The sequence below is a fragment of the Meles meles genome, chromosome X (genome assembly GCF_922984935.1).
Source record: "Meles meles chromosome X, mMelMel3.1 paternal haplotype, whole genome shotgun sequence".
Classification (NCBI taxonomy): domain Eukaryota; kingdom Metazoa; phylum Chordata; class Mammalia; order Carnivora; family Mustelidae; genus Meles; species Meles meles.
The window spans coordinates 130,851,433-130,878,923 of NC_060087.1; the positions used below are offsets into that span (position 1 = coordinate 130,851,433).

The 27,491-nt window shown below is 57.0% G+C and overlaps 2 protein-coding genes across 2 annotated transcripts; one reads left to right on the forward strand and one right to left on the reverse strand.

The window, feature by feature from the left end:
• Positions 1 to 303: 303 nt before the first annotated feature.
• PNMA6E (PNMA family member 6E) lies at positions 304 to 3,246 on the reverse strand. The gene is made up of 2 exons (XM_045994845.1): positions 2,130 to 3,246; positions 304 to 2,093 (listed from the first exon to the last, which is right to left on the reverse strand). Exons 1-2 carry the CDS (start codon positions 3,244 to 3,246, stop codon positions 304 to 306), a joined length of 2,907 nt encoding a protein of 968 aa, XP_045850801.1.
• Positions 3,247 to 14,272: 11,026 nt separating this feature from the next.
• Positions 14,273 to 24,926, forward strand: ZFP92 (ZFP92 zinc finger protein). Its single transcript, XM_045994628.1, has 5 exons — positions 14,273 to 14,356; positions 19,549 to 19,599; positions 19,761 to 19,887; positions 20,967 to 21,071; positions 21,387 to 24,926. Exons 2-5 carry the CDS (start codon positions 19,567 to 19,569, stop codon positions 22,607 to 22,609), a joined length of 1,488 nt encoding a protein of 495 aa, XP_045850584.1. The 5' UTR covers positions 14,273 to 14,356; positions 19,549 to 19,566; the 3' UTR covers positions 22,610 to 24,926.
• The last annotated feature ends 2,565 nt before the right edge of the window (positions 24,927 to 27,491 follow it).

Below are 27,491 nucleotides of genomic sequence, written 5' to 3' on the forward strand. Positions count from 1 at the left end.
TGCCTGAGTTGGCATGGATTGGGACTGGGGCTGGGGCCAGGTATGGTGCTGCCATGGCGGGGGGGGCCACCTCTCCCCGCCCCGTGTGGAGTCAAGTATGGTCATCCTGGTCACTTGGAAGGGCTCATTGTGGTGGCTAGGGTGCCTTGGGGAGGTGGGGTCCTGGGAATTTGTTTGGGCTGAGTGGGCTGCTCCCTCGGTCCTGCCCCCCACGTGGGGTGGGGCTGCTGCCCTGGCATGGCCTCCCCCAACCTCCAGAGCTCTGCTGCCTGAGAGGAGAGGGGGCCCCTGGACCTTCTGAGCCTATCTGCCTGAGGAGGACTTGTGGGGGATCGTCTCCCCAGCCCCATCCTCATTTCCCGACTCCTCTGGGATGGGCTCCAGCCCCTCCTCAAGGGGTCCTCTGGCCTCCTGGTCTCCGGCCTGGGCTAGGCCCTCTGGACCAGGACCTCCTGGGCCTGCCCTGGGAACTCGGCCCATCTGGGCAGGAATGGGACCCCCAGGGGCCTCTGAGGGTCTTGCCTGACCTAGGCCCACAGAGATGGGAGCATTTTTATCTTCCTGAGTGGCAGGGAAGAACTTGGAGCTCTCCTGGGGGGCAGGGGCAGCCCTGGCAGCATCATGGGCTTCAGGAGCAGCCCTATCCGCTTCCACAGTGCCAGGAACTGCCTCCCTGGCCTCCATGTTGGCTGGGACAGGCTCCGCAGGATCTTTGTTGGCTGGGGGGGCCCCGGTTTCATCTGCACCCACAGAGGTGCCCTCGGGGACGGCTTCAAGAGCCGGGTCAGCCCGGAAAGCATCTTCGTTGGCTGGGGGGGCCCCGGTTTCATCTGCACCCACAGAGGTGCCCTCGGGGACGGCTTCAAGAGCCGGGTCAGCCCGGAAAGCATCTTCGTTGGCTGGGGGGGCCCCGGTTTCATCTGCACCCACAGAGGTGCCCTCGGGGACGGCTTCAAGAGCCGGGTCAGCCCGGAAAGCATCTTCGTTGGCTGGGGGGGGCCCGGTTTCATCTTCACCCGCAGAGGTGCCCTCGGTGATGACTTCAAGAACCAGGGCAGTCCAGAAAGCATCTTCGTTGGCTGTGGGGACCTCGGTTTCATCTGCACCTGCAGGGGTGCCCTCAGTGACGACTTCAAGAGCCAGGGCAGCCCGGAAAGCATCTTCCTTGGCTGCAGAGGCTTCAGCAACCTCTTCACAGGCAGGGGCAGCCTGGGCAGCGGCCAGCCCTCCAGTGTCCACACAGGCCACTACTTCCGGTTGGAACTGCTCACCGCTAACTGGGATGGCCTCCCATGCTTCAGTCTCCCGAATAAGCCGCAGCATCCCCACAAAGCCAGGTGGTCTCCTCTCCAGTCGCATCCTCCTCAGCTTGTTCTGGAGCAGCTCATTCGGCCGGGCGCGCATCAGCACCTGCCTGGCGCGAACCTGGTCTGCGATGACAGGGTGGAAGGCCCCCTTCTCCACGGCCGACTGCAGCAGGCCCTCCAGGCGCATCACATAGGCAAACAAAGTCTCCTGGGGCCGCTGAGCACAAGTCAGGAACTTGAGCCGGGCGGTCACGCAGGTGTCCTTGTCCCCAAACACCTGTACCAGCGCAGCCAGGCAATCCTGCGCGGGCATGTCAGGATTTTCTGCCAGGAGGCTGCCCAGGAGATCCAGCGCGGGGCCACCCAAGCTTTCCAGCAGCCGCCGCCTCCTCTCCCTTTCCGATACGTAGCGCCATGTGTACAGCATGTCATTGGCATGATCCAGCCAACTCTCAAAGGACTCTTGCTCTTGGTCTGGCTCTTCCAACCCAGAAAAGGTTCTCAATTCCCCAAAGGCTATATTTTCCAGCACAAGCTGCTGGGCCTGATTCCACTGCTGGGTCCAGGATCCTCCCACATCTATGACTCCTGAGAACCCCACAGCTCCTTCCTCCCTGGCAGTGCCTGCCTCCCCGGCAGCTCCCGCCACGCTCACAGATCCTGCCACGCCGGCAATTCCTGTGTCACCTGCCGCTCCCTCCTCATCGGACACCGCCCCTTCATCTTGGGCTCCTGCCCCTCGTGCAGCTCCTGCCACTCCTGCCACATGGGCAGCTCCTTCCTCACCTGCTACTTCCACCACACCCCCAGCCGCTGCTGCACCTGCTGCTCCCTCATGGGACACTCCTCCTCCATCTGCAGCGCCTGCCTCCCCTGCAGCTCCTTCCTCATCTGCAGCACCTGCCTCACTCGCAGCTTCCTCCCCTGCAGCTCCTTCCTCATCTGCAGCTCCTGCCTCACTCGCAGCTTCCTCCCCTGCAGCTCCTTCCTCATCTGCAGCACCTGCCTCACTCGCAGCTTCCTCCCCTGCAGCTCCTTCCTCATCTGCAGCTCCTGCCTCACTCGCAGCTTCCTCCCCTGCAGCTCCTTCCTCATCTGTATCGCCTGCCTCACTCGCAGCTTCCTCCTCTGCAGCTTCTACCTCCCCTACAGCGCCTACCTCACTCGCAGCTTCCTCCCCTGCAGCTCCTTCCTCATCTGCAGCTCCTGCCTCACTCGCAGCTTCCTCCCCAGCAACTTCTTCCTCATCTGCAGCTCCTGCCTCACTCGCAGCTTCCTCCCCTGCAGCTCCTTCCTCATCTGTAGCGCCTGCCTCACTCGCAGCTTCCTCCTCTGCAGCTTCTACCTCCCCTGCAGCGCCTGCCTCACTCGCAGCTTCCTCCCCTGCAGCTCCTTCCTCATCTGCAGCTCCTGCCTCACTCGCAGCTTCCTCCCCTGCAACTTCTTCCTCATCTGCAGCTCCTGCCTCACTCGCAGCTTCCTCCCCTGCAGCTCCTTCCTCATCTGCAGCTCCTGCCTCCCCTGCAGCTCCCTCCTCATCCGACGCTCCTCCTTCGCCTGCCTCTCCTGTGCCACCTGCCTGGCAAGCCACTGCTTGTCTCTGGGGCTGTGCAGGGAAATCTGGTCTATCCTGTGACTCTGAATCAGGGGCCTGGGGCAGAAAGACCACAGGCCAGGGTCCTCCTTTGCCTGGTATCTCTCGAGGGATCAAACTTCGGTTTAAATACTGAGCAAACTCGACCAAGGCGACCTTGCATCCAAGCTCCTTTCTGAACACTTTGCCCAGCAGTCGGTACCTGCCCAGGGGCCACAGGGCAGCGTGCACAGCCTCCTGGAATTCCTGGTCCCCGCAGTCGTCAGGGATGTCCAGGATGAGCAGGGAGCGGTGCGCATTCACGCCCATCCACCTGCACCAGTCAAGCAGCATTGCCAGTGGCATCGCCATTGCTGAGAACCTGAGGACGGAGAGAAATGACTAGACAGGGGCACGCAGACTGTCACGATGTGAGCCTCAGCCCATGGGTCTAAAGGGGTGAAAGACATGTTCATACCTACCCTGCCACATAGTCAAAGCCTCACGTCCTTCACAGTGGTGGCCTGGAGTGCTTCCACTCTGCATTTGGTTTGAGTTTGGAAAAGTTTTGTGATGATACACTAGTTTATTTACCAGACATAGGCCTGGTCCAATTTTCTATTCTTTCTGACATCACTTTAAGGAAGTTGCTTTTTAGGGATGCCTGGGGGGCTCAGTCAGTGAAGCGTCTGCCTTAGGCTCAGGTCATGATCCCACAGTGCTGGGATCACACCCCACATCGTGCTCCTTGCTCAACAGGGAGCCTGCTTTTCCCTCTGCCGTCCCCTCTCCCTGCTTGCGTGTGTGTGTGTGTGCATGCACGCATCACAAATAAATAAATAAAATCTTTAAAAAGGAAGTTCCTCCCCCCCCCCAGAAATACGTCGAGTATTCAAATTTTTGGCATAATTGTTTCCAAAATATTCCCTGCATTCTCTTTTTAATGTCTGTCTCATCTGTAGCAATAACACTCTTCCATTCCTGATGTTGGTAGTAAGTACTCCTTCCCTTTTTTCTTGATTTATCTCACTAGGGCTTTATCAGTTTTGTTTCTCCTTTAAAAAAATGTATAGCTCTGTTAAATATCCACAATTTGCTTTCTATTACTGATTTCTTCCTTTAGCTATAATATTTTTTCAGCCAATTCATTTTGCATTTAGTTCACTCTCTTTTTTTTTTTAAGTATCTTTAAATGGACCATTGGGTCACTGATTTTATGCCCTTCTTTTCTAATGCACCTACTTAGGAGTAAAACATTTTCTGTTGATTGTTTCTTTAGCTGCTTCACTAACTTGGGTAAGTTGTATTCTTTAAATTAATCAGTTTGAAATATTTTCTAAGTTCCTTCGGGTTTCCTTCTTTGTGCCATGGGTTTCCAAATATTTAAGTTTATGTTATTATTATTAATTTTATTTTACAAAAGATTCCATCTGAGAGAGGCAGTGCGCGCACCAGTGAGCACCAACAGGGGGAGGGGCAGAGAGAGAAACCGACTCCCCGCGCAAGGTACACGCTTATAGCCGACAGAGCCACCCAGGCACCCCTGTAATTCTTAATTTTAAATAAAATTCCCTGAGACCAAAGAACTTATTATGCAAAAGCACAATCCTTTAAAATTTCTGGGGACTTTTTTATGACCCAGCATACGGAGTATGTGGGTGGAAGGGAACGAGGCTTTAGGTTCTGTGGAGGACAAGATTTTGCAACTCCCCCTGCTGGAAGCCCTCCGCCATTTCGCGCCGAGGCAGCCATTTCGCGCCGAGGCGGGCCGGAGCCCCTTCCCGAGTCCCGCACGTGCTCAGCCTCCGGCCCCACGTGCCCGCCCATCCGCCTCCCCTGCGCGAGGCGCCGTGCTGTTTGCGCAGGCGCAGCGCGTCCTCGGGGCCCGGGGCCGCGCCTGAGCCAGGCGCTAGAGCCCGCCGAGTCTACGGCGAGCAGGGCGCCCCCACAGGCTGAGACGGCAGCCTCCGGCTCCGAGGCCTCGCCACACCTGGGAGCTCTGCCTTCTCTCGCCCCGGCCAGGAAGACTCCCCTCCCACTCTCTCCACACCCGCAGGCCGGCACGGTCCCTGGGTCCCCACCCAAGCGAAGCGCCCTCCCGGGGGGCGCACCCCACGCCGGCAGCGGCCCGCTCACTAGCCTCTGGCCTCCCCCCCACACGACGTAGTCCCCCCCCCCCCAGCAGCGCCGGCAGCGGGGGAGGGGGCCTTCCCAGTACCCCCCCCCACCCCGTTCCTGTCGGGAGCGGTTGGCGTCCTCGCCTCCTGGCTCCCACCAGCCCCGTCGCTCCCTCCGGACTCTCCGGCACCCCCACTCTCCGCGGGGGGGGCCTCCCCTCCCCCACACAGCAGCCGTTAGCCCTCCCGCCGCGACCCGAGCCCTGCGGGGCCCTCGCCTCCCACGCTCCGCACCCGCAGCCGAGGGCCCGCTCCTCAGCCCCCCAAGCCAGCACCCCCCGCCGCGATGGGGGCGTATCCCTGCCCTCAGCACCCCGCCAGGGAGCCGACCCCACCGCCGCCTCCAGCCGCCCCGAGACCCTCCTTCCCATGCCTCACACAGGCTCTGCCATCAGGACCCGTGAAGCCCCCCCCCCACCAGAGCGCCCCCCCCGACCAGCCCCCTCACAGCCAGCAGTCCCCCTCTCGGGCGCCCAACGCTGGGATGCCGTTCCCTCAGCGCCCGCTCCTTCGGCCCAGAACCGGATCCCCCCACACACGCTCCCACACGGCCACACGCGGAGACATTCGTCCTGCCCCCCACCTCCCCTCACCCCGGAGCCCTCCCCACCAGGACCCCATCGCTAAGAGCCTTCCATTCGGGCAACCCCCCCCCGCCCCCCAACAGGGGCCCTGTCTTCCAGCGCGGCTCCCTGTCTTCCAGCGCGGCTCCCTGACCATGGACGCCCCCCCCCCCGCCCCGGCCCACATCCCTCCTTCCCCGTAACTGCCGAGCCCGTGCCCATCTACTTACTTCGTCCCACTCTGAGAACAACTCCACAAGCCCACTCCGAAAGGTCTGAAGAGCTCTCGCCAGCCGCACAGCCAGGAGCCGAGTGGTGCAGCCTCCCGAGCACGCGGCGCGAAGCCCACAAGCGCTTCCGGCTGCTCCCAGAAGCCCCCAGGCGCGGGAGGCAGAAAGTTCTCGGGGCGTCTCTCGACCAGGCAAACGATTGGCTGAAGAGGGCACGTGACGAGGGACCGTGTTACTGTAGCGACCTGCCTCGGAGTCTCACGAGACTGATGACCGAGACCGGCGCTCCGAGGCTCGCTAGCCTCCCGAAGCAAAAGCCGAGCCGGCGCTCAACGACCTTCCACCAGTGACATGCCTTACCAACAAGGCAGCAGCGATGGCGGAAACTTGCAGATGGAGAGCTCATTGTGCAAAAATGCTCGAATTTTTTTCAGAAAGTTTATTTTCTATTCTTGGTAATGTCATGAAGACATTCTATATTTTTATTGATTTCTTATCTAGCTGTATCAGTCCCTAAGGCAGAGGTGTTAAAATCTCTACCTATAATTATGAAAGTCTGTTTTTCTCTTTATTCTGTCAACTTTTGTTTCATACATTTTGAAGCCCTGTGATTAGATACAAGTACATTTATAAATTCTATGTGTTCCTGACTAATTGACCCTGATATCATTATTACCTTTCAGGTCAGGTAATATGCTTAGTCCTTAAATATATTATGTCTAATATTCATATAGCCATTCCCACTTTCTTAGGCTTACTCTTTGCATGGCATATAATTTGGGATTCTCTTACTATTAACATACCTGAGTCATTATTTTTTAAATTTTGTCTCTCGTAGACAGCAAAATCCTTGCTCTTTCTTCATTCTGACAAATCTCTGCCTTTCAATCGGAGTGTTTAACCCATTAACATTGAGTATAATTTTTGAATGGTAGGATTTAAGTGTATGCTTTTACTATCTGTCTTAAGGGGCTCATCAGGCTGTTATAACAAAATACCATAGACTAGGGTGCTTATGAACAACAAACATTTATTCCTCACAGTTCCAGAGGCTAGGAATTCCAAGGTTAAGGTGCTGGCACATTTTATATCTGGAGAGAACCCACTTCCCAGTTAACAGGCAGCCACCTTCTCACCATGTCCTCACATGGCAGAAGGGGATGAGGAACCTTTGTGGAGTCTCCCTTATAAGGGCATTCATCCCATTCAAAGACTCCTCCCCATGACCTAATCACCTCCCAAAGTCTCTACCTCCTAATGCATTGGGCATGAAGGTCCAGCATGTTAATTTTGGGAAGGACACAAACTCTCAGTCTGTAGCACTGTTTATCTATTTTTGTTCCTATGTTCCCTTTTTCCTGTCAGAGATAATCAATTATTTTAAGTTCCATTTTAACTTGTCTGTTGCTTTTTTTAAGACTTTATTTATATACTTATTTATTTGAGAGAGAGGGAGAGCAGCAGAGGGAAAGAGAGAAGCAGGCTCCCCGCTGAGCAGAAACCCCAACGTGGAGCTTGATCCCAGGACCCCAGGATCATGACCTGAACTGAAGGCAGATGCTTCACCGACTGAGCCACCTAGGCATCCCTTGTCTAATGCTTTTTTAAGTAATTATCTTTTTGCATTGATTCATTGTGGTTGCTCTAGAAACTATAATATATAAGCTTAACTGTTCACTTGTCTGCTTGCAGTAAATACTGCACTACTTCATATAAATATGAGAAGATTTCCACCAGATAGATTCATTCACCCTCTATCTCATCCCTTATGATGTAGCTGCCATACGTATTACATCTACATATGTTATAAACCCTACAATAGGCTATTATAATTTTTACTTTAAATAGTCATATCTGTTATAAAGAAATTAAGAGCAAACAAGTATTCTTTAATGTTTGCCTACATGTTTACCATTTCTGGTGTTCTTCAGCTCTACCCGAAAATCAAATTTTCCCTCTACTACTGTGTTTCTTTAGATTGAAAGACCTCCGTTATCATTTCTGTCAGCCCAGGTCTACTGATAACTTCTCCTGGCTTTAATTTATCTGAAAAGGTCCTTATTTCACCTTTATATTTGAAGACTCTTTTCCCCAAAGATAGAGAGTTCTGCGTTGAAAGTTGTTTTTTGTTGTTGTTCAGCACTTTAAAATGTTGTCCCACGGCCTTCTGATGTTCTGATGAGAACTCGGTGGGGAATCTCCTGAAGGAAGTGCTTCAGCTAATTCTGACTGCTTTCAAGATTTTCTGTTTATCCTTTGTTTTCAGTATTCTTTTTTTTTTTTTAAATTTATTTATTTGACAGATAGAGATTACAAGTAGGCAGAGAGGCAGGCAGAGAGAGAGAGAGAGGAGGAAGCAGGCTCTCCGCTAAGCAGAGAGCCCGATGCGGGGCTCGATCCCAGGACCCTGGGATCATGACCTGAGCTGAAGGCAGAGGCTTTAACCCGCTGAGCCACCCAGGTGCCCTCAGTATTCTTTTTTTAAAGGTATTTATTTATGTGACAGAGAGAGAGAGATCACAAGTAGGCAGGGAGGCAGGCAGAGAGAGGGAGGAGGAAGCAGGTTCCCTGCTGAGCAGAAAGCCCGATGCGGGGCTGGATCCCAGGACCCTGGGATCATGATCCGAGCCAAAGGCAGAAGCTTTAACCCACTGAGCCACCCAGGCGCCCCTGTTTTCAGTATTCCGACTATGATGCGACTACATATGACTTTTCTTTGTGTTTGTCCTCCTTGGGCTCCACAGAACTTCTTGAATCTGAAAATTTTGTCTATTTCCGAACTGAAAATGTCAGTCACTTTTTCTTTAAGTAGTTTCTCTTCCCCCTTCTCTGTCTTCTCTCCTCAGATCCCAAATACACATGTTAAACCTTGTCATGTTGTTCCACAGATCACTGAGGTTCTGTTCTGTTGTTTTCTTTCTTTCTTAAATATTTTTTCTTCTCAGTTTCTCAAAACAGCTCATTTTTGACGATCTGTTTTCCAACAAGTAATATGAAGCTTCTAGATACTCATAACTATCAACAAATACCAATGTTAAAAGAAGGATGGAGAAAGAAGAGTCAATAATGGATTGTGTAAAGACCTGCGAAGCTCTAAGAGCACATGGCGACCCTGAACTCAGGGCAGGGAGTTCCTAACGCAGTGGGAGATCACGCAGCCTCTGCAGAAAACCAGTCCGTTGTAGTTCTTAGTTGCACACAGCAGAAGCAGACTGGCTGTTGGAAGCACAAAGGGAATTCGCTGAAGGATGATGGGTGTCCAGCAGGCGTTTGGGGATGACTGGTGAGCCAGGTTTGGAGGCTTTGCAGAGAGGAGCAAGGGTCTGAATCACACTGCAGGGCTGGGCTAATGAAGGCACCTCCGAAGCTGCCTCCCACAGCTGGGCGCAGACACTGGTTTGCACTGGTTCGCAGCAGTGGAAGATGCAAGAACCACAGCCACCCCTGCTCCTCGGGAAACAGCTCTTACTGCCTCTGCTGCTGCCCACCTGCCCTTGTGGAGTACGTGTGGCCCTGCTTCTTCCCATCTCTGGCCCCAGAGTCAGTTGGCAGCAGGTGCCTCTGATTGGTGGGACCAGGTCACGAGCCCACGCACTAGCTGCAAGGGAAGCTGAGAGAATGCGGACCTGGCATTTTCTGCTCTTCTTCTAGGAGAGAGCGGGGTTCACATCAGTTGGGGGGAACTGCACGCGTAAAGGTCCTGGGGTTGAAAGAAACACGGTGAGTATCAGACTGAAAAGCAGACCAGTGTGGCTGGAGCAGAGGCAAACAGAGAGGTGCAGGGTGAGGGAGCACCACGCGCTAAGGCTGGAGAGAAAACACCGTGCAGTCTTTATGGTTGGTCTTTACCTAAAAGAGCTGGGAACATTGAAAGGTTCGAAGTCAGAGGGGCAAGTGCACTCACGTGTGTGTATGACACGTTCACAGAGTATTTCCAGATGCTTTTTCTGGCTTTCTTTTGGAAGAATTAGGAGGGGAGGGGACGAAGTGGATGCAGAAAGCCCACTGAGCGGCAGCTGGGGCTGTCCCCCTGAGAGACAACAGTAGTGGCCGTGGCACGGAACCGATAGGGCAGATTTAACAGACCTAAAACACGCGGAGAACTGATCAAACACCAGGAATAACCGGAAGGGGAAGGTGAGCAAGGGACACATCCTCGAATTCTGGCCTTTAACATGGCTGTATGGGGGTTCTATTCGCTGTGGCTGGGGACTGGGAAGAGACCAGCCTGGGTAGAAAATCGTTAAGTTCTGTTTAGGACATATGAGTTGGAAGCACCCAAGTGGTTATTAGTAATCTAGAATCCACCTGGGTATAAGGGGTAGGGAGGAGAGGTCTGGACTAGGGACAGAAGTGGGGCATCATGGAAAGCTCTAAGTGGCCCAAGGATGAGCCCACAGATAGCTATGCCTCACCTGCTCCTCCTCCCAAGTGTGGGCATGGGCCAGGGGATGGGCCACTGGTGGGAACAGACCCTGGGCAGCGGGGTGCAGCTGGCTGCAGGCCGGCCTCAGGCTGAGCAGCTGTCCTGGGCCACTGGAAGTTGACCCTCCCCCCTCTACCAGGACGTCTCGGAAAAGCCGGTGATCCTTCCGGCCACAATTCCTGTCACCCAAAGTAATGCCTAGAGACGGGACACGGCTGGCTGTCCTCCCAGCAGCCATTTCCCCTTTCTTCTTTCCCGCGAGGGCCCCCTTTTTGTTTAAGTGTCTGTCCCTGCCCCGTGCAGCTCAAGGCATGGTAGCCCCGCCCCCGTCCTCAAACCCGGAGGCAGATCTGATTGGTCCAAGGCCAGCTGCGCATGGCATTCCTAGGGCAACTGTTAGCGACCTGGGCAGACCATCCCCCAAATGGCCCAGCAGGGTGGAAGGGAAGGCTTCACGTTCTGTCTGAGGAGGGCTTCTCTGTCTTTGGACAGGATCAAGGAAGCCTATGGTCCGGACTGCTGCTGACAGACCGTCCCCAGCGCGCACAGAGCAGCCTGATGCCACAGCCAAGACCTGACACTAGAAAGAGGCTGGGTCTTGGGGCAGCGTGGCCCCCGGGGACACATGGTGGAGAGAGCATCCACACTGGGAGGGCCAGTGAAGGGAGAGGGTGGCCACACTGGGAGGGAGAGGTGAAGGACAGTGGTGGCCACACTGAGGAGGGACAGCAGTGGTGCCCCTCTGGGAAATTCAGGGGCCAGAGTAACAACCACAATCCTCAGGACGTCTCCAGCTCCAGCCGAGCTTCAGGCGCACAAATGCCAAGGTGGCCTGTTCAGAAGGGAGCGTTTTGCTCCCTTCCCGCACCCAACCCCAGCATCATTGCCCCCACAAGCCTCCCTATGAGGGCCCCACCAAGGAGGGGGGAGGAGGAGCCCTGAGGGTATGAGGACCGGCCCCACACGTGCCATGACACCCCCCACCACACGAGCCCCCCACTGTTCTGACCCTTGTCAGAGGAGCCCATATGACTGGTAGCACCAATTGCCGCGTGCGTTCCCAGCTACTAGCCACCCTAGGGCCCTGTCCACCAGGGCGACACTTTGGACACCCCCCTCCTCCACCCACAGGCTCCACTCTGTCCATGCAGAGGTGAGCGGACCTGCACAGAAACAGCTTGTCTCGTCCATCTGTCCACAAATAAGCTCCCCTCACACGTTGTCAGGCCTGGGCTCTATCTGTCAACCTCAGTGTCTGGGGCCAAGAGAATACCACTCAAGGCTCTGCGCGTGCCCAGACCACCTCCCTCCAGGAATGCGCTGGCTGAACGCGGCAGTCACGGCATAGCTGGTGTGGGGGCGGGGGCAGCACCCTCCTGCAGGCACTGCCCCAGGCCGCCCCCTGCAAATTTGCCCGCCCCTGGCCCAGACCTCTTCCTCCCCAGCGAGAGGCTCACTCACTTCCCACTGACAACGTGGGATGTCCCCGGATTCCTTCTCCAGTCCCCTACCCCACTGGGGTCCCTAGGACCTGCTGCAGAGTGGCCAAATATGGGCTTGCTGCCCTCAGGACACCACCCCAGGCCTCCGGGGTGTGAGGCTGCCTCTGTCAAGGGAGGTCCAGTCTCCTCCCACAGCAAGAAGAGGCAGGTGGGAGGATGGCTGGGGCAGGACCGCACTGGGCAGGGTCACTGTTGGAGCAGACCCATGCATCCTCGGCCTTCCGTTAGATTACTCTATCTGGGCTTGGCGTGTGTTTGCAATTCCTCATAAAAAAAAAAAAAAAATTGAGGGGCACCTTGGTGGCTCAGCAGATTAAGCCTCTGTCTTCAGCTCGGGTCAAGATCTCAGGGTCCTGGGATCGAGCCCCACATCGGGCTCCCTGCTCCATGGAGAGCCTGCTTCCCCCCACCCTGCCCGCCCACCTGCCTCTCTGCCTACTTGTGATCTCTGTCTGTCAAATAAATAAATAAATAAAATCTTAAAAAAAAAAGAAGAAAAGAAAAAAAATGAACAAAATCTAGAAGGGAAATTTTTCTCCTGACAATTACAAGTTTATCAATTTCTCCTTGTAGGTCTCTCACTCTTGCTTTAGGCCTTCAGATGCTCTGCAGACTCACTGCGGTCATGCTCCCACCGCCTTTATGGTAACCCACGACAGCTGAACACAGTTACGCATCGGCTCTCTTTTCTCTATATTTAGGGCCCTATTACTGCACCTCGACCTGGCCTGAGGCCCTCACCCCCCTCCTTCCATAAAGGTTGAATGCCCAAGGTCTAAGGAGCTACGTTATCCAAGGGAACACCCTGCCCCCATTCAGTTCCTCCTAGCTGATGGGGGGCATAAAGGCCTAGCCCTCTTTCCTGAGCTGGCTCGGGGGTGAGGGGGTCCAGCCCCCTCCCTGGTGTATGAGTGTTCTGGAGCTGCTACAATAAATTCCCACAAGCCAGGTGGCTTGAAACAATAGGGATGTTTTCTCTCGTGGTTCTGGAGGCCAGAAGCCCAAAGTAAAGGCAGGGTTGCACGTCTTCCAAAGTCGTGGGGGGGAGGGTCTTCCTCGTCTCACTCAGTTTCGTGAGGTCCTAAGCATCCGTGGGCTTGTGGCTGCACCAGTCCGGCCTCTGCCTTTATTGGCATGCAGCCTTCCCTCTCTGTGTCTCTTTTGTCTCATAAGGACTCTTGTCATTGGACTTAGGGCACCTAGAGAACCCGAGACGATCTCAAGATTCTTCATTACGTCTGCAAAGACACATTTTCCAAAAAAGGTCACAGTCACAGTTTCCAGGAGTTCCGATGTGACACATCTTTTGAGGGGCCACCATTCACCCAGCTACACCTCACGAGCCCCGGCCCCGGCCTGCCCAGCCGGTCTCCAGGTGAGAGGACAAGAGTGAGCATCAGAGCCCACAGCGAAGGACCACAGGAGACTCCTCTGCCTCTGTTCCAGGGAAGGGCCCCCATAACTGTGCTGCCCTTGGCCTCCTAGGACGCCTGCTCCCTGCAGCCAGAAGCGCCCTAAGTGAGTGTCCCAGCCCTCTCCCTCCAGCCAGCGGCATGCAGCTGTCCTCCCTCAAGCATGGGCATGCCGAAGACCTCTCACTACAGACCAAGGCTCTCCTGCCAGGGCCTGGGGCCACTGGAAAAAGAGAGAGAGAGAGAAGCCGAGCTCTGGTTTTGTAAGTAGGGGTACAGCTCAGAGGCGGAGAGGGTGCCCACCTTGTGCTCAATTGCCACCCACCCCCACTCAGGACTGGATGAGAGGATGACAGACCCAGCTGTATCTTTTTGCTCCTTTTTCTCCCCCCCCCCCCCGTTTGGTGGCCCTTTTCATAGTCCTGACGTCAAGTCAGTCATTATCAGTGGAGCACGTGTCCTGAGAAAGCCGGGCATTTCGGTCCTGGTCCCCCCCCCCACCGTGAATGGTGACCTGCAGGGAAACGCAGAGCCCCACGCCCGCCCTGTGGACCTGCTCGCAGGTTGCTGGCAGGGCAAGGGCGGCGGAGGGAAGTCGGACGCGGCTCTTCGCTTCTTCCCTTCTTGCTATTCTCTTTCCCTCCATCTGCACGCAGCCCTTCCTAAGGCCCCCTTGGCGCACCCCATTTTCTCATCTTCGCCCTGCTGGCTTAAGGGCGCTAGTGTCTTACTGGGTGCCCTGCAGCGTCCCATGGATCCCAAATGGCTGAACAGAGGACGGGATGGACGTAAAGCCCCGAGGTCTGACCCACGGGAGGCGCTCGGCCAAAGCTGCCCCTCCCGGTCCCAGCGGGGGACTGCGGCGCGCTGACCACTGCTACCCAAGTCCTCGAAGCAGCCCAGATGGGAAGCAAAAGTGCCCCAGGGCGCTGGGGGAGTCAGCCCAGAACCCCAGTGGGACGCGCTGGGACCCGCGCGGGGCCCCGCCACCCTCCCGCCGCGACGCGCATGCTCCATGCCCCCCACCCCCCGCGCCGGGTTCCCACGCCGCCGCCGCCCCGGCCCCGCCCGCTCCCCGCCCGCGTCCCGGCTCAGCTCGTCGGCTCCGGACAGACTACGGACAGCCTCGCAGAACGCACCTCCCGAGAGCAGCGCCCACGGACCAGGTCGGAACCCGGCAGGGAATCCCGCCATCTCCTGGGGCTGCTGTCCCGGAGGTCTTCTCGGAGGCGGCAGCCTTGGCCCCGGGCCTGCTAGAGGCGGGGGGGGGGGGGGGGGGGGGGGGCTGGGGAGGACGAGGGGGAGCGAACAGCGCGGCGGCCCGCGGAGCCCCAGTACGCCGGCCTGGCAGGACTGTGGCGGCCCAGAGCGGGGCTCCGTTTGGGCAGGGGGCGAGGGGGCGAGGGAGAGGGTCCCGGGAAAGGCAGCCAGTGTTTCCTAGTTTCACGTCTTTGACTGCGGTTCGCCTCTGACCCTGGGGCTGGCCAGAGAGCACCGGCCACCCGGCCACCCGGCGGTAAGTTTGGATTTTTGCGCCTCTGTGTTTGGGAGCGCTGGGCAGGCTGGCGCTGTGAGGTCGTGGCGCTCCCGCCTAGGGGCACCTGGCGACCTCAGCAGGCACAGGCCTGGAGCGTCCCAGACGTATTCCCGCGGCTATCAAGGGTGGGGGTTTGTGCCCTCTCGGTGGTGTGAACCCTTGGTGGTGAGGCGCACAGCAGAAAAAGGCCTAAGGAGAGGAAGCCCGGGGCGGCATGGAAGGCCCCCGAGAGCTGGAGAGGGAGTGGGCTGAGCTGAGCAGGGCAACTAGCTTTAGGGGTCCGCCAGTCCACCAGCTCCTCGCCCAGCCACCAGTGTCGGCCAGGCTGCTGCAGGCCTGTTAGGGAACAAAACAGCCAAACTCGCCCCACGGTGGGTCCAGTTCTAGTGGCACCACACCGACAATAAACAGCAGACATTTTAAATCCAGAATTATAGAGTGTGTTAAAAGGTGGTAAGTGCCATGGGGAAAACAGAGCAGAGGAAGGAAGGTGAGGAGTTGGGTTGCGAGTTTATGTTGTTAGGTGGTGAGGTTTCTGAAAAACTTGAAGGAAATGACAGAGTATTCCACAGAGAGGAAACAACCCGTGCAAAGGCCCTGAGGTATGAGTGGCGGCGTGGTGTGTGGGAGGGACCGCTCAGAAGACAGTGTGGCAGGAGTAGGGAGCAAACAGGTGGGAGGAGGGGAAGGCCACGTCAGAAGGAGCCATATGGGTAAGAAGGCACCCCAGGGAGGGCCGTGAGCACAGAAGGACAGAACCCCACTAGGAGGTAGCCATCTCTATGACCAGTTCAGCTTGTGTCCCCCACCCCCCGGGCAAGGGAGACATCTGTTGCGAGCGTGAGGCTCAGAGGGCATTGCTGGGTCAGGCAGCATGGAGGCCCTGGGCTGACCTGTGGCCTCCCTAGGGCCCCGGGGTCCTCAGGCCTTTCCACCAGATGGGTGGCAAGTGATGCAGTCCCCTGGGGAAAACCGCTGGGGCAAGGAGGAGGTGGTTGGGATCTTAAATTGCCAGACCTCAGAGGAAGTTTCACCGGGGCGGGAGTGGGGGAGCCTAACTGCAGAGACCCTGCGTCACTCCTTGCTGATGAAACAGCTCCAATTCCAGATCCCGCCTGCGTGGGAGTGCTGACCGCCTTTCCCGTTGTTTGTTTGTTTGCTGTTTTCTTTTTCTGGGGAAACAGCCCCATCTCGTGGTCTTCTGTAGGCATCAGCACTGAAGCCCACTGGCCGCCTCTCTGTTTTCTGAGCCATGATGCGTTTCAGTTGGCAGCCGGGAGCCTCTCCTCCCCCAGGGGGGCGGCCCCACATCCTCAGCTTTGCTTGGGCCAGTCAGCAAGCACAGTGGGATTCTGCTACCCTCCTAACCCAGGCTGGCTGGGCCTTCCTGGCTTCGGGGCACTGCTGTCTGCCTAGTGTCGGGTTTCCGGGAGACCTGAGCTTCCGGGCCTGGAATCATCCTTCAGCCTCTCCTTCGCCCCCGGTGGCCCACCAGGGTCTTAGGAGAGGCCCCTCTCCAGTTCCACAGTCTCCTGATTCTTCCTTAGACATATGCCCCATTCCTGCCTGGGCGTTACTTGGGATCAGGGTTTGTGAGGAGAGCTTGCCGTATCTCTCTTTGCAGGCTTGAGGGCATGGGAGACTAGGTCTCACGGATGGACACTTGGGTGTGACCACTGCGCCTGACTGGCCCCCTGGATGCGCCTTGTGGCGTCGAATTTCAGTGTCGGGCTCTGTCTGCAGGCTAACCCTGTCCGTAGTGTGTTTTCCTCAGGAAGTCACAGCTCAACAATCTCTTCTCTCTTGGGGGCTTGGAAGGGACCCCAGCAAGTTGGGGGGGTGGCTTTCGATTTGCGTATTTTCCAAAATGGCTCATGACCTGGCAGGCCAGTCATGGTAAGGAAAAAAGAAGTTGGTGCTGTCCTTCAGAACGTTCTGGTAGTGGCCTGAGAAGCCTTGCTGTTATCAGTGTTCTTCGCCCGCACACACACCTGTAGCTTGTGCCAGTCCCCTGGTGGCTGACAGCGTGTCATCATGAGGCACACGTGACCTGTGGACATCAAGATTATTTGACAGTGACATCTTTTGCCCCTCCCCCTTTTTTTTTGTTGAGACGGGATTCACATAACATAAAACTAGCCACTTCAGAGCCGACGACTCAGTGGCATGAAGCACATTCACAACGCTGGGCAACCATCCCCTCTTTGTAGTTCCAGAACCTTTTTCTCCCCCAGAGAGAAACCCTTTCCGGGAAGCCAGTTGGCCGCTGGCCCTCACTGACCTGCTCTCTGACCCTCCGGATTTACCTGTGATGAACCTGTCACACAGTCTATAGGACTTCAAGCTTTCTTGATGGCAGATCACAGGCCAGTGACATTCGGAGCGACCAAAGGCAGACCTCTTTGTTACAGCTCAGAAGGAGAGGCGGCGGCCACGTGGGGCCATATGGGGCGGGGGGCGGGGCTGGAGGAGGAGTAGGTAGTTTCTGCAGGGTCCCTGTGCGCTGGCTAATCTGGATGATTTCTCGGGCATTGGGGCATGGGGGCTCCTTAGTTGTCAGGTGCCTGGCCCCAGAGTGTGGGAGCCTGATAAAGGGGGGGAGGGTTGGGGGAGTGTGTTTAGTGGTCCCAGAGAGAGGATCCCCAATCGGGGAGATACTTGGGATGGGGGCTTAGCCAACTGGCCAAGAAAGGCCGAGAAAAGAGAACTTTGCAACGTAACTTGGAAACTAAGTCAAGACGGCTCTTGTGAACTACTAGATGACGTCACATAGGTGGAATCGCGCAGCAGGTGGCCTCTCGTGTCCATGCCTGGCTTCTTCCATGGAGCGTGAGGTCTCCAGGGTTCATCCACACCGCAGCACGGAGCAGTACTTCCCTCCTCTTCATGGCCAAAGAGCATTCCACCATGGGCACAGACCCGGTTTGCTGGGTCCCTGTCTTGGGTTCTTCCGCCCTCTGGCTGCTGCCGGCAGTTGCTCGGTCACGTGACGGAGGGACCACCAGACGATTCTCCCTTTTAATCGCGAGCGCCGCCGTGCAGACGGACAAACAGAGCGCAGGCGCCCACCTCCCGGGGTTGCCGGAGGCCTCCAGCTTGCCTTATTGGCGTGTTTCTCTCTTTCTTTCTGCTCCTCCTTTCCCCTGCCCCTCCCTCCTTCTCTCTCGGTCTCTCTCCCCCCCGTCTCTCTTGCCTTTGCTTTTACGGAAATATTTTAAAGTAAGTTTACACGCCATTTTCTCCGTAAGTGCTTCACGAAGGACATTTCATTCCATGACCCGCTGCCATTATCCGGCCAACAGAGGAGCAGCTCCGGCCCCACAGTCACCCCTCCAGGCCCCCAGTGCCTTTGACTCCTCTGTCCTGCACACCAGCGTCTCACCAAGGACTCCCGTTGCATGTGGCTGCTGGCCATGTACGTCTCTTTTCCTCTAGAACAGTCTCTCTTGCCAGCCTCCTCTTTTCGCCATGACTCTGATACGAAGAGGAGACAGGGTACAGCCCACCGTCTATACCGGGCTTGTTGCTTCCTTGTGGTCTTCCCTCTGACCCCAGGACCCTTTATAAACTGGGTGTGGGTTCCCAAAGCTGCATTAGAATCCGGCCAAGCTTTGGAAGAGCCTTGTGCACTCCCCAGGGTGCCATCCCCACAGCAGGCGTGTCCCAGCTCTGCCCAGGTTAGCTTTCTGTCTTGTGACCAGCAGCAAACAGGGGAAGACATTTTGACATCACGTGGCCATCCGCTTTCCCTAGGTCTTTCACCCGGTGGTGTTAGTGTCCATTCTGCTTTAAGGGATTCTTTCCATATGAACAGTATACGCTTCTTGATCGGATACATGAGTTGATTAATTCCCGGCCAATGCCGACTGAAAGTTCATCACCGGTGATAAGGGACTCGGCTGCGGTTTAAATGCTGCGCCGCCCTGTCCCCTCACCCTCTCCCCTGTAGCAGAAATAAGCTGCGGTCGCCCAGACAGCATAAGCATTCGCGGCCCACTCCCTGGCCAGCCACCGCCTGGTTCTCTGCTTCCCCACGGGGGACTCCACCCTGTGGCCTCTGGTCGGTGGTGACAAGAGCCTTGGAGCAAACCTTCCTTTGCCCCCACTGTTTTCCGGTATTGAAAACTGATGTGGCGAAATCTGATTCTGTCCGTTTTGGCCATGACATGCTCTTCCCACCCTTAGTGTGAGCCCCAGCTCCTGTCTGTCCCCAGAGTGCCCACACGGCCTCACCTTCTGGACACCCCACCCCGCCCCCCGTTTCAGCACCATGACCGCTGAGCTCGGACCGTCCGAGGGCCGGATATGGGCCATGCCCTTAGCCTGCTGCTCTCTGCGCCCACCCCCAGCCTTCAGCTCTCGGCCTGAAGGTCCCTCCTTCAGAAAGCACCCCTCTCCCAGCTAATGCGGGTCCCTCCAAAGTGCATCTCACTATTCTGATCTCTCTCTTTTCCTCGAGAGTGGGACTGCTTCAGGCGGAGTGGGGTGTGTGTGTGTGTGTTCTGGAGCTTTTCCGTCAGGACCCCGAGCCGAGAGGAAAAGGAGTCAGCACTGGACCTTCCAGGAACGGCTGGAAAGTGGGCCGGGGGCGCTGCTTCCGTGGGAGGAAGGAAATGAGGAGGAGGAAGCCAAGCCTCATACCCAGCGGGCAGGACTCCCTGTCTGGCAGCCCACCACCCCGATGAGGAGAGAGGACAGGAGCCCACAGAGATGTGCAGAAGTCCTGTCCCCCAGTGGCTGTGAACGGGACCTCACTGGGCTGAGGTCATGCTGGGGTAGGGTGGACCTCATCTCATACTTGGCTTTTTCTAACCCCCTTAGCTTCTTTGCACTCCTGCGATGGCAGCCGTTCTCTTGAAGTCCAGACCCAAGGTGAGTGCAGCTCCCTGACTTTCCCCATTTGCCACCTCTTTGTGTCTCCCCTTAACTGCTGAGTTCTCTGGGTCCCCCTGCCCCCAGTTTAGTTGCTGCCCGCCCACTCTGGGATTCATGGGGAAGAAGTCCCCTGTAGCCACAGGAATGACTTGTTTTAGGTGCCAGTGTCTTTTGAAGATGTGTCTGTGTACTTCACCAAGACAGAATGGAAGCTTCTGGACGTCCAACAAAGGATCCTCTACAAGACAGTGATGCTGGAAAACTATCATCATTTGTTGTCCCTGGGTAAGGATCGGACACACATATCTAATCCTCCTACTCTGTGTCTGTTTATTTTCAAGTTTCTTCGTTTGTTGGTTACTGTGAGCCCAAGAATAAATGCATTTTCCCATCGGAGCAGTAATCTCCTGGAGCCCCGCTTTTGTCTCAGTAGGACAGTCTTTAGCTAAATGGTTTTGACCTGCAAGTGGTAAATGCGTGGGCCCCCATCGAACTTATTTGGCATCTAAAATCATGGGTTAAGTAAAAGATAGACACGCATTATCCTTGAATATTTATATTCTGCTTATATCTTATATTCTGCTCTAGACTTTTCTCATTATCAAGGTGGAATTGCATGTTTATTTCATGTTAGGAGTTCAGCTGCTCTTTTTCCTTGTATCAAGGCTAAGCTGTGCACTCGGCTCTCCAGCTTACAGAAATCCGGGAAGGAGCTGGGCAGGATCCCCCCCCCCCCCCCGCCACACACACCGCTGCTGCCAGCTTGCAGGGGTCTGTTTGCTCCATTTCTTTCCTACAGATTTCATCTCCCTAATCTAAGCACACAGAGGGAGACTAGTTTCTTCCCCTTGGTTCTTCCTGACCCTCACCATGCAGACCCAGGGCTCAAAGGGGAGTTCTGGATGCGCCAGTTGAGTTTGGCATAAAGGAACTGAGCCATCTGTTCTGTCCGATGATGGAAATAGGGCTTCGGCTCTCAAGGCACAGGCAGGCCTCAGCTCTGTCGGTTCCTGATCCTCCCTGGGGCCCTTGGGCACCACCTCCCGCGGATCCCTGCCCCGACCTTAGTCCCTTGGGATCTTCACACAGATTCCCCCCATTTCCCACATGCCTACTGCCCTCCCTGCAGGCCAAATAGTAACATCGTTATGCTCTTGACCCCAGTCCCCATGGACTTCGGACTGCCCCTGGCCACTGGGGGCTCCCATACGTTCAAATTCCTTTGCTTCAGTCAAGAGAATGTGTCCTTGCTCTGGACCTTCGCAGTGGTGCTCTCTTAGAGGCTCTTTGTTCTCTGTTCTGGATGATAGGAAGGCTGGGCTGAGAACAGGAATGTCACTGATCCGCTTCATTTCCATGGACAGGCTTTTTATCCACCAAGCCTCACCTGGTTTCCTGGCTGGAACAAGGGGAGGGACTCTGGGCAACAGACATCTGGAGAACACCGGCCACCGCGGGGACGCAGACAGGTGATTGTGGGGCGCCGGGCTGGCTGCCCTGAGCCAGTCACAAGGAGCAGCCGCCCAAGCAGGGTATTGTGACCACTTTGGGTGGGAAATTCCCTTTTGTGGCCCACTTAAGTCGCTCAGGGAGTCCCCGTTGAGACCCCGGGCGAAGGCAGCACCTCCTGCCGTGTCCCTTCACTGCTTCCAGCTCCCTCCCGCGCCGGGTCCCCAGTCCTGACCGGTTCCTTCCCAGCTTTGGTGTGGGCGTGAGGCGCGAGAACCAACCGTAAATAGAGCTGCGGGGAGAGCGCCCCTGGTGGGTGTTCTGTGTCGTTACAGGAGATGGGATACAGACCCGGACGTCGGTTTCCGCACAGAAGCGTGGCCCCGAAGAAGTCCCCGGGCCCGATCGCCGGACGGGTGACGATCGCCCGGTGGCCGGGCCGCCAGGGGACGCGCCGGAGCAAGGAGCAAGGAGTGCTCCCTCTCCGCAGACGGGGTCCAGCAGGGGTGACCCTACCCGGGAGAAAGGTGCGGGCGGCCCGTCCGGGGCGGCCGGAGAGACGCGGCCGAGGAGCAGCCCCCGCGTCGGGCAGGAGCCAGTTCCCGGGCTGCAGGGAGAGCGCGGCGCCGAGAAGCGCTACGTGTGCCAGCAGTGCGGCCGCGCGTTCACGCGCAGCTCCAACCTCATCAAGCACCGGGTCATCCACAGCGGCGAGAAGCCATACGCGTGCGGCGAGTGCGGGAAGCTCTTCCGGCGGAGCTTCGCGCTGCTGGAGCACCGGCGCACCCACAGCGGCGAGCGGCCGTACGCGTGCGAGGACTGCGGCAAGGCCTTCACGCGCAGCTCCAACCTCATCAAGCACCAGGTCATCCACAGCGGCGAGAAGCCGTACGCGTGCCCCGAGTGCGGGAAGCCGTTTCGGCGCCGCTTCGCGCTGCTGGAGCACCGGCGCACGCACAGCGGCGAGCGGCCGTACGCGTGCGGGGACTGCGGCAAGGCCTTCCGCCGCAGCTCCAACCTCATCGAGCACCAGCGCACGCACCGCGGCGACAAGCCATACGCGTGCGGCCAGTGCGCCAAGGCCTTCAAGGGCGTGTCGCAGCTCATCCACCACCAGCGCAGTCACAGCGGCGACAGGCCCTTCACGTGCAAGCAGTGCGGCAAGGCCTTCCGCGGCTGCTCGGGGCTCAGCCAGCACCAGCGCGCGCACAGCGGCGAGCGGCCCTACGCGTGCCCCGACTGCGGCCGCGCCTTCAGCCGCCGAGCCAACTTGTGCAAGCACCGGGCGCTGCACCGCCGGGACCGGCCCCGCGCGTGTCCGCGCTGCGGGCGGCGCTCCCCGGAGCCCCGGGCCGCTCAGGGGGCCGAGCCGCGGCGGCTCCGCGCCGGGAGCGGCCGCTGCGCGGAGTGCGGCCAAGCCCTCCGGGCCCCGCGGCGGCCGGGCCGGTCCCAGAAGCCCCGCGGCGGGAGGAGGCCCGCGGGGAGGAGCGACGGCGGGGCGGAAGGTGAGACGGCCCCGGGCGACGCGGGCTGTGCGGCGGCCCCCCGCGCGGTGTGACACGGCCGGGCTTCGAAACGGGGCGCCTGGTGCTCCCCTCGGCCCGGCGACGGTGCCTGCGGGGCGCTGCAGCGCGTGCTCGCGTGCTCCCGGGCCCGCGGGCCTCAGGACCCCTGCGGCGGCGGCGGCGGGGAGTGGGGGGGGCGGGGGCCACCCCGTGGCGAGAGCCCCCGCCCCCGCCCCGCACCGCCCGCACCGGCGCCTTGGGTTTCTCTTGCGAGACTGTGGGCTTCAGCCCCAGACTGCTTAGTGTTTCCGGGTAGAAGCACTCCGAGCACTTTATTCCTTTAAGCGCCTGTCAGCGGAGGGGACTTGAGGGAACTCTGCGACTGGACTGTGGCTGGACTGTGTGACGTCACCGCAGACTCATCAGTTCAGAAATTATCTGGAAATGGACTTGGGCAAAGACGTTCGTGGCCTGCCCCAGCCGGCTTGTCCCGCCGCAGGAAGTGATGTCTCTGAGCCTGCGGCTCCACGGGAAGGAACAGGACACCCCGCTAGCACGCTGAGCAGGGACCCCTTCCTTTCCCGGGCCACTTGTCCTTGTGCCTGAGAGCCACAGTCGCCCACGGGTGCCACCGGCCGCTTCTCCTCGCATCTTCCCAGAGGCCTGGGACGGGGCTGCCTACGGGGGACACTCTGGTCTCTCACGGGAGGGGGCTCCAGGCAAGGCGTGTCCTCCCTGCCCACCAGGCTCACCCTCCTCACTGCCTTCTGCTCCCCCAGACCCCATCAGCGAAGACCACCCTGGCCTCTCCGCCCCTCCTCCCCACCCTCGGTGCCTAGAGCTTCCGGCGGCGGCGCTGCGCTGCGTCGAGGCGCTGTCCTGCAGGAAGGCAACAAGCTGGGTTAGGGATTTGCACAGAGCGGCCGGCAGTGGCTCTCTCCTTGGATCTGCCTTTCATACGACATTTCTTATAATATTGAAGGTTCCGCTGCTTTGAATATTTTCGCATTCAGGAGTAATGTAAGTTAAAGATAGAGATTTTTGCCTCATGACAGAGTTGGCAAATCGCTCCTTAAATAAGACTCCCCCACCCTGTGAGAAGACCTCGGGCAGGAGAAAGCCCTGCCCCTCCTCTCCCCCCCCTCCTCAGCCCCACGGAGACAGGGCGGGCCCTTCAAATGGCACTTTACTGCACAGGCTGCGGGGGTCGGGGGCGCACAGCCGCTGGCAGTGTCCTCACGGGCTTGCCGCCTCCTCCAGCCCTCTTCACCGCCAGGCTCTCTGACAGGCAAGTGGCAGGTCCCCACTGGGCCTCCGAGGAGCATGGGCGCCTCCCCTGCCACACAGGAGAGGTTCCACTCGACATCAGGACAGTGAGGGAAAACCTGGAGATACAGAATTCCTTCCGAGCAGGCATCTTGGAGCTCTGATCACTAGGATGACCCCAAAAAAGACAGATACAGGTAGACAGAAACAAAGACATAGAGAAGTTTGATCTAGCTATATTTGAAAGAGTTTAATACTATTTACGGAAAGTTCTAGAGTTCTTATATCGTGCTTTTATCTCATAGCCCCTTTCACTGGGTCTGTATCCCCTTGTCCTTTGATTGTCTTCTTTGTGTCGCGTTCGTGTTTGCTAGCACTTCGGAAACATGTGAAATGAATATGGCCCCTCAGCGCTTCACCTCCAGCCGCATCTGAGGGGGTCGAACGGATCTGCATCTTGGGGTTCTCCAAGGAAAAAAGAAGTATCGGCAACAGTGTCTTTGAAATCCATGGGCAGGTCGTTGGGAAGCATGTGTTTCCCTGAGGCACGGACGATCTTTGAAGGCTGGCAAGGGGTCAGGAAACCAGTCCCCGTGCAGAGCAAGGAACAGAGGCAGGAGGCCATGCACGTGGACTCCAGTCTCATTTGGTTCAACCGTAGCCTGACCAAGATTGGGACGACAACCACCACATGAGGGGAACCAGACAGAGACCAGATCCGTGGGCTCCCGTGTCCGTTTCCATCGTTCTCGTAAGTGAACAGCATGTGACGTCATACCATCTGTTCACAGGACAAGCCAACTTCACTTCTACCGGGAACTCCTTTTCTCACGGGACCCATACCCAAAGGTGACTGGCTACAGGGGGTGATGGACAGGTGTGTTCAGCACAGGGTTTTTTTGCTGGACATTTGTGCTCTGGTTTTGGAGCACCCGAAAGGTTCCAGGGTCCCCAAACGCTTACCCAGGTAAATGACATTTAAAATAGCAAGCATCTTTTTGTCAGTTCTCTGTCTAATTTTGCTTGTCTTCATGACATTTTCACTGCAGTGTGATTATGAGTGTCATTTTCTCTGCTGTGTGGAATAAAAGCCAGACCACTTGCTCTCTGACTCCTTGGACCCTTTGCAAGAACTGTTTAAAGGCCGCGGCTCTACCCCCGTGTAACTGCTTTATCGTCCTGACTGAATTCATTTACTTTAGGGGCAAACGAATAAGGAGGCTCTAAGAGTGCTGGCCTTGAACAGAGCCCTCTGGCGCTTTACAGTGAGCAGATAGCACTTGGGTTAAAGGTACCAGGAGAGACTCTGAGTGTGGACGGCGGGGACGAGCCGAGAGACTATGTTTGGGTGAAGGTAAGGTAGGAACCTTGGGGGGCGACACACCTGGGAATCAAGGGCAGCCATCCGAGGCCGGAGGGACACCGTGACTAGGAGACTGGGAAGGGCAGAGCGGCACAGCAGCACCATGGGAAACACAGCCGTGTCTTCCCTCCAGTTGCTTCTGTGTCTTTGGGCAACATGGCAGCACCCACACGCCCTCCGGTGGGGGCCTGTGCGGCCCCGCGTGGGTCTGGACACAAGGCGGCTCCGCCTTCACCCTTCTGGCTGGCGCTCGGGCAGCGTGGGGGGGCGGCAGGATTGCCTCCGCCACAGACGACTCTCCGACTCCCCAGGAACCGCGCGGGACCTTCGCACCTTTCCCCAGCCAGAGGGACACAGCCGGCCCTCAGCCGGGGTCCTGACTGTGTGTCTTGCTAGGTAGCAGAGGTGACGACTGGGGTCCTGAGGCCAGAGCAGGGGTAAGTATCAGGGTGGTAGAGGTCAAGGGACTTCGGGCAGAACGGAGGGAAGGAGGGGGAGGCCACGTGGGGTCAGGAGCCCTGGAAGAGCAGAGGGGTTTCTGCAGGATGGTTGTGGGGTCCCTGCGAGCACAACGCAGGAAAGCCTGGGATGCCGGATGGAGAAGTTTGGTCTCTGGTTCTTGATGAAAAGCAATTTTTTGTTAGCATAAAAGAATTATTCTCAGGGGCGCCTGGGTGGCTCAGTTGGTTGAGCGACTGCCTTCAGCTCAGGTCATGATCCCGGACTTCCAGGATCGAGTCCCGCATCGGGCTCCCAGCTCCACGGGGAGTCCGCTTCTCCCTCTGACCTTCTCCTCTCTCGTGCTCTCTCTCACTCATTCCTTCTCAAATAAATAAATAAAATATTTAAAAAGAATCCTCCTCAGATGGAGGAGGGGATGTTCACGTACATTATAACACTGTCATGAGCCAGACGATTCTGATGTCCATTACATCATGGCGGAGCCATGATGGTCTGGCACAAGCAGCCACAGCCGACATTCTCAGGCGTCCCATTGGCCGTGGCGTTGCCCACTGGTTGCCTCCGACACAACTCTGGGGTGACTGTGACTTCACAGCACGTGGCACACCCAGGTTGGGAAGTCACGGCTTCCTCATCTCTCTTACATAGAAGTGTAAGTGGCGCGTGTACGCCTGCGAAAATGTCGGCACGCTGAAGATGGTGACCATAAACAACCAGCACCCCAAAAGTTACCTGCCCCCCCGCACTCCCGCCTCCCTGCCCCGGGATGGGGCCATGACATTCGTGCACAGGGGTTTGTGGGGATACGTGGAACTCCCATGTCCTTCTGAGCCACCCATATATCTTCTTTGGTAAAGCGCTCAAATCTTTTGCCCATTTGTAATTGATTCATTTGTCTTTTCATGTGGTTGTAAAGTTCTAGATACAAGTCCTTTGGCACACATGTTTTGCAAATATTTTCTTCCAGACTGAGGCTTGCCTTTCTATTTTCATAACAGTGTTTTTTGAAGAACAGACGTTGTTTTATTTTGCAGAAGCCCAGGGAATGGATTTTCTAATTTTATGGCTTGTACTTTCTGTGGCACAGTTAAGAAGCCTTTGCAAAACTCAAGTCATGACCTTCGGGCCCTCTGTCTTCTTCCGGGAGCCGTGGAGCTTTCGCTCTTACATTTGGGTCTTTGACCTATTTGGACTTCATGTTTGTGTGTGGTGTGAGGTGAATTCACAATTTCCTTTTCTTCCGTGCAGGTGTCCAGCTTCTCCAGCTCCGTCCGTGGCAAACGTGATCTTTGCTACTTGTCCGGCAGACTTCCACTTAGGTCTCAGCGGGAACTAGGTCACATGGCCACCCTGCGCTGGAAAAGAGGCTGGGGAAAGCCAGGGACAGGACTGTCATGACCTGTCACCTGAGGCTGAGCCCACTGATGCCCTGAACAAAATTGGGGTCTTATCCCCAGAGGAGAGGCTGGAATGGATATTGGGTGATGTTATGGATTGAATTATGTCCCCCAAAAAGCCATGTTGAAGTCCTAGCTCCCAGTGACCTCAGAATGTGACGTTATATATAAATAGGGTCTTTGCAGATCTAACCAGTTACAATGAGGCCCTACCCAGGTAAACCCGGATGATGTCATCTCGCGATGTTGAATGCAACTGTGTCCACAGAGAACCAATAAGGGCACGGTCCAGGGTCTAGGATGTGGACAGACCTTTCGGATGCTGCCCCCTCGGCCCACCACAGACAGGAACACGCTTGGTGTGTCGGAGGCCATGTGGCTGGGAAGCCAGGGCCGAGTCCCTTCTCGATCCCCCCTGGGGCCCAGGACAGAGGAGGCACATGTGCA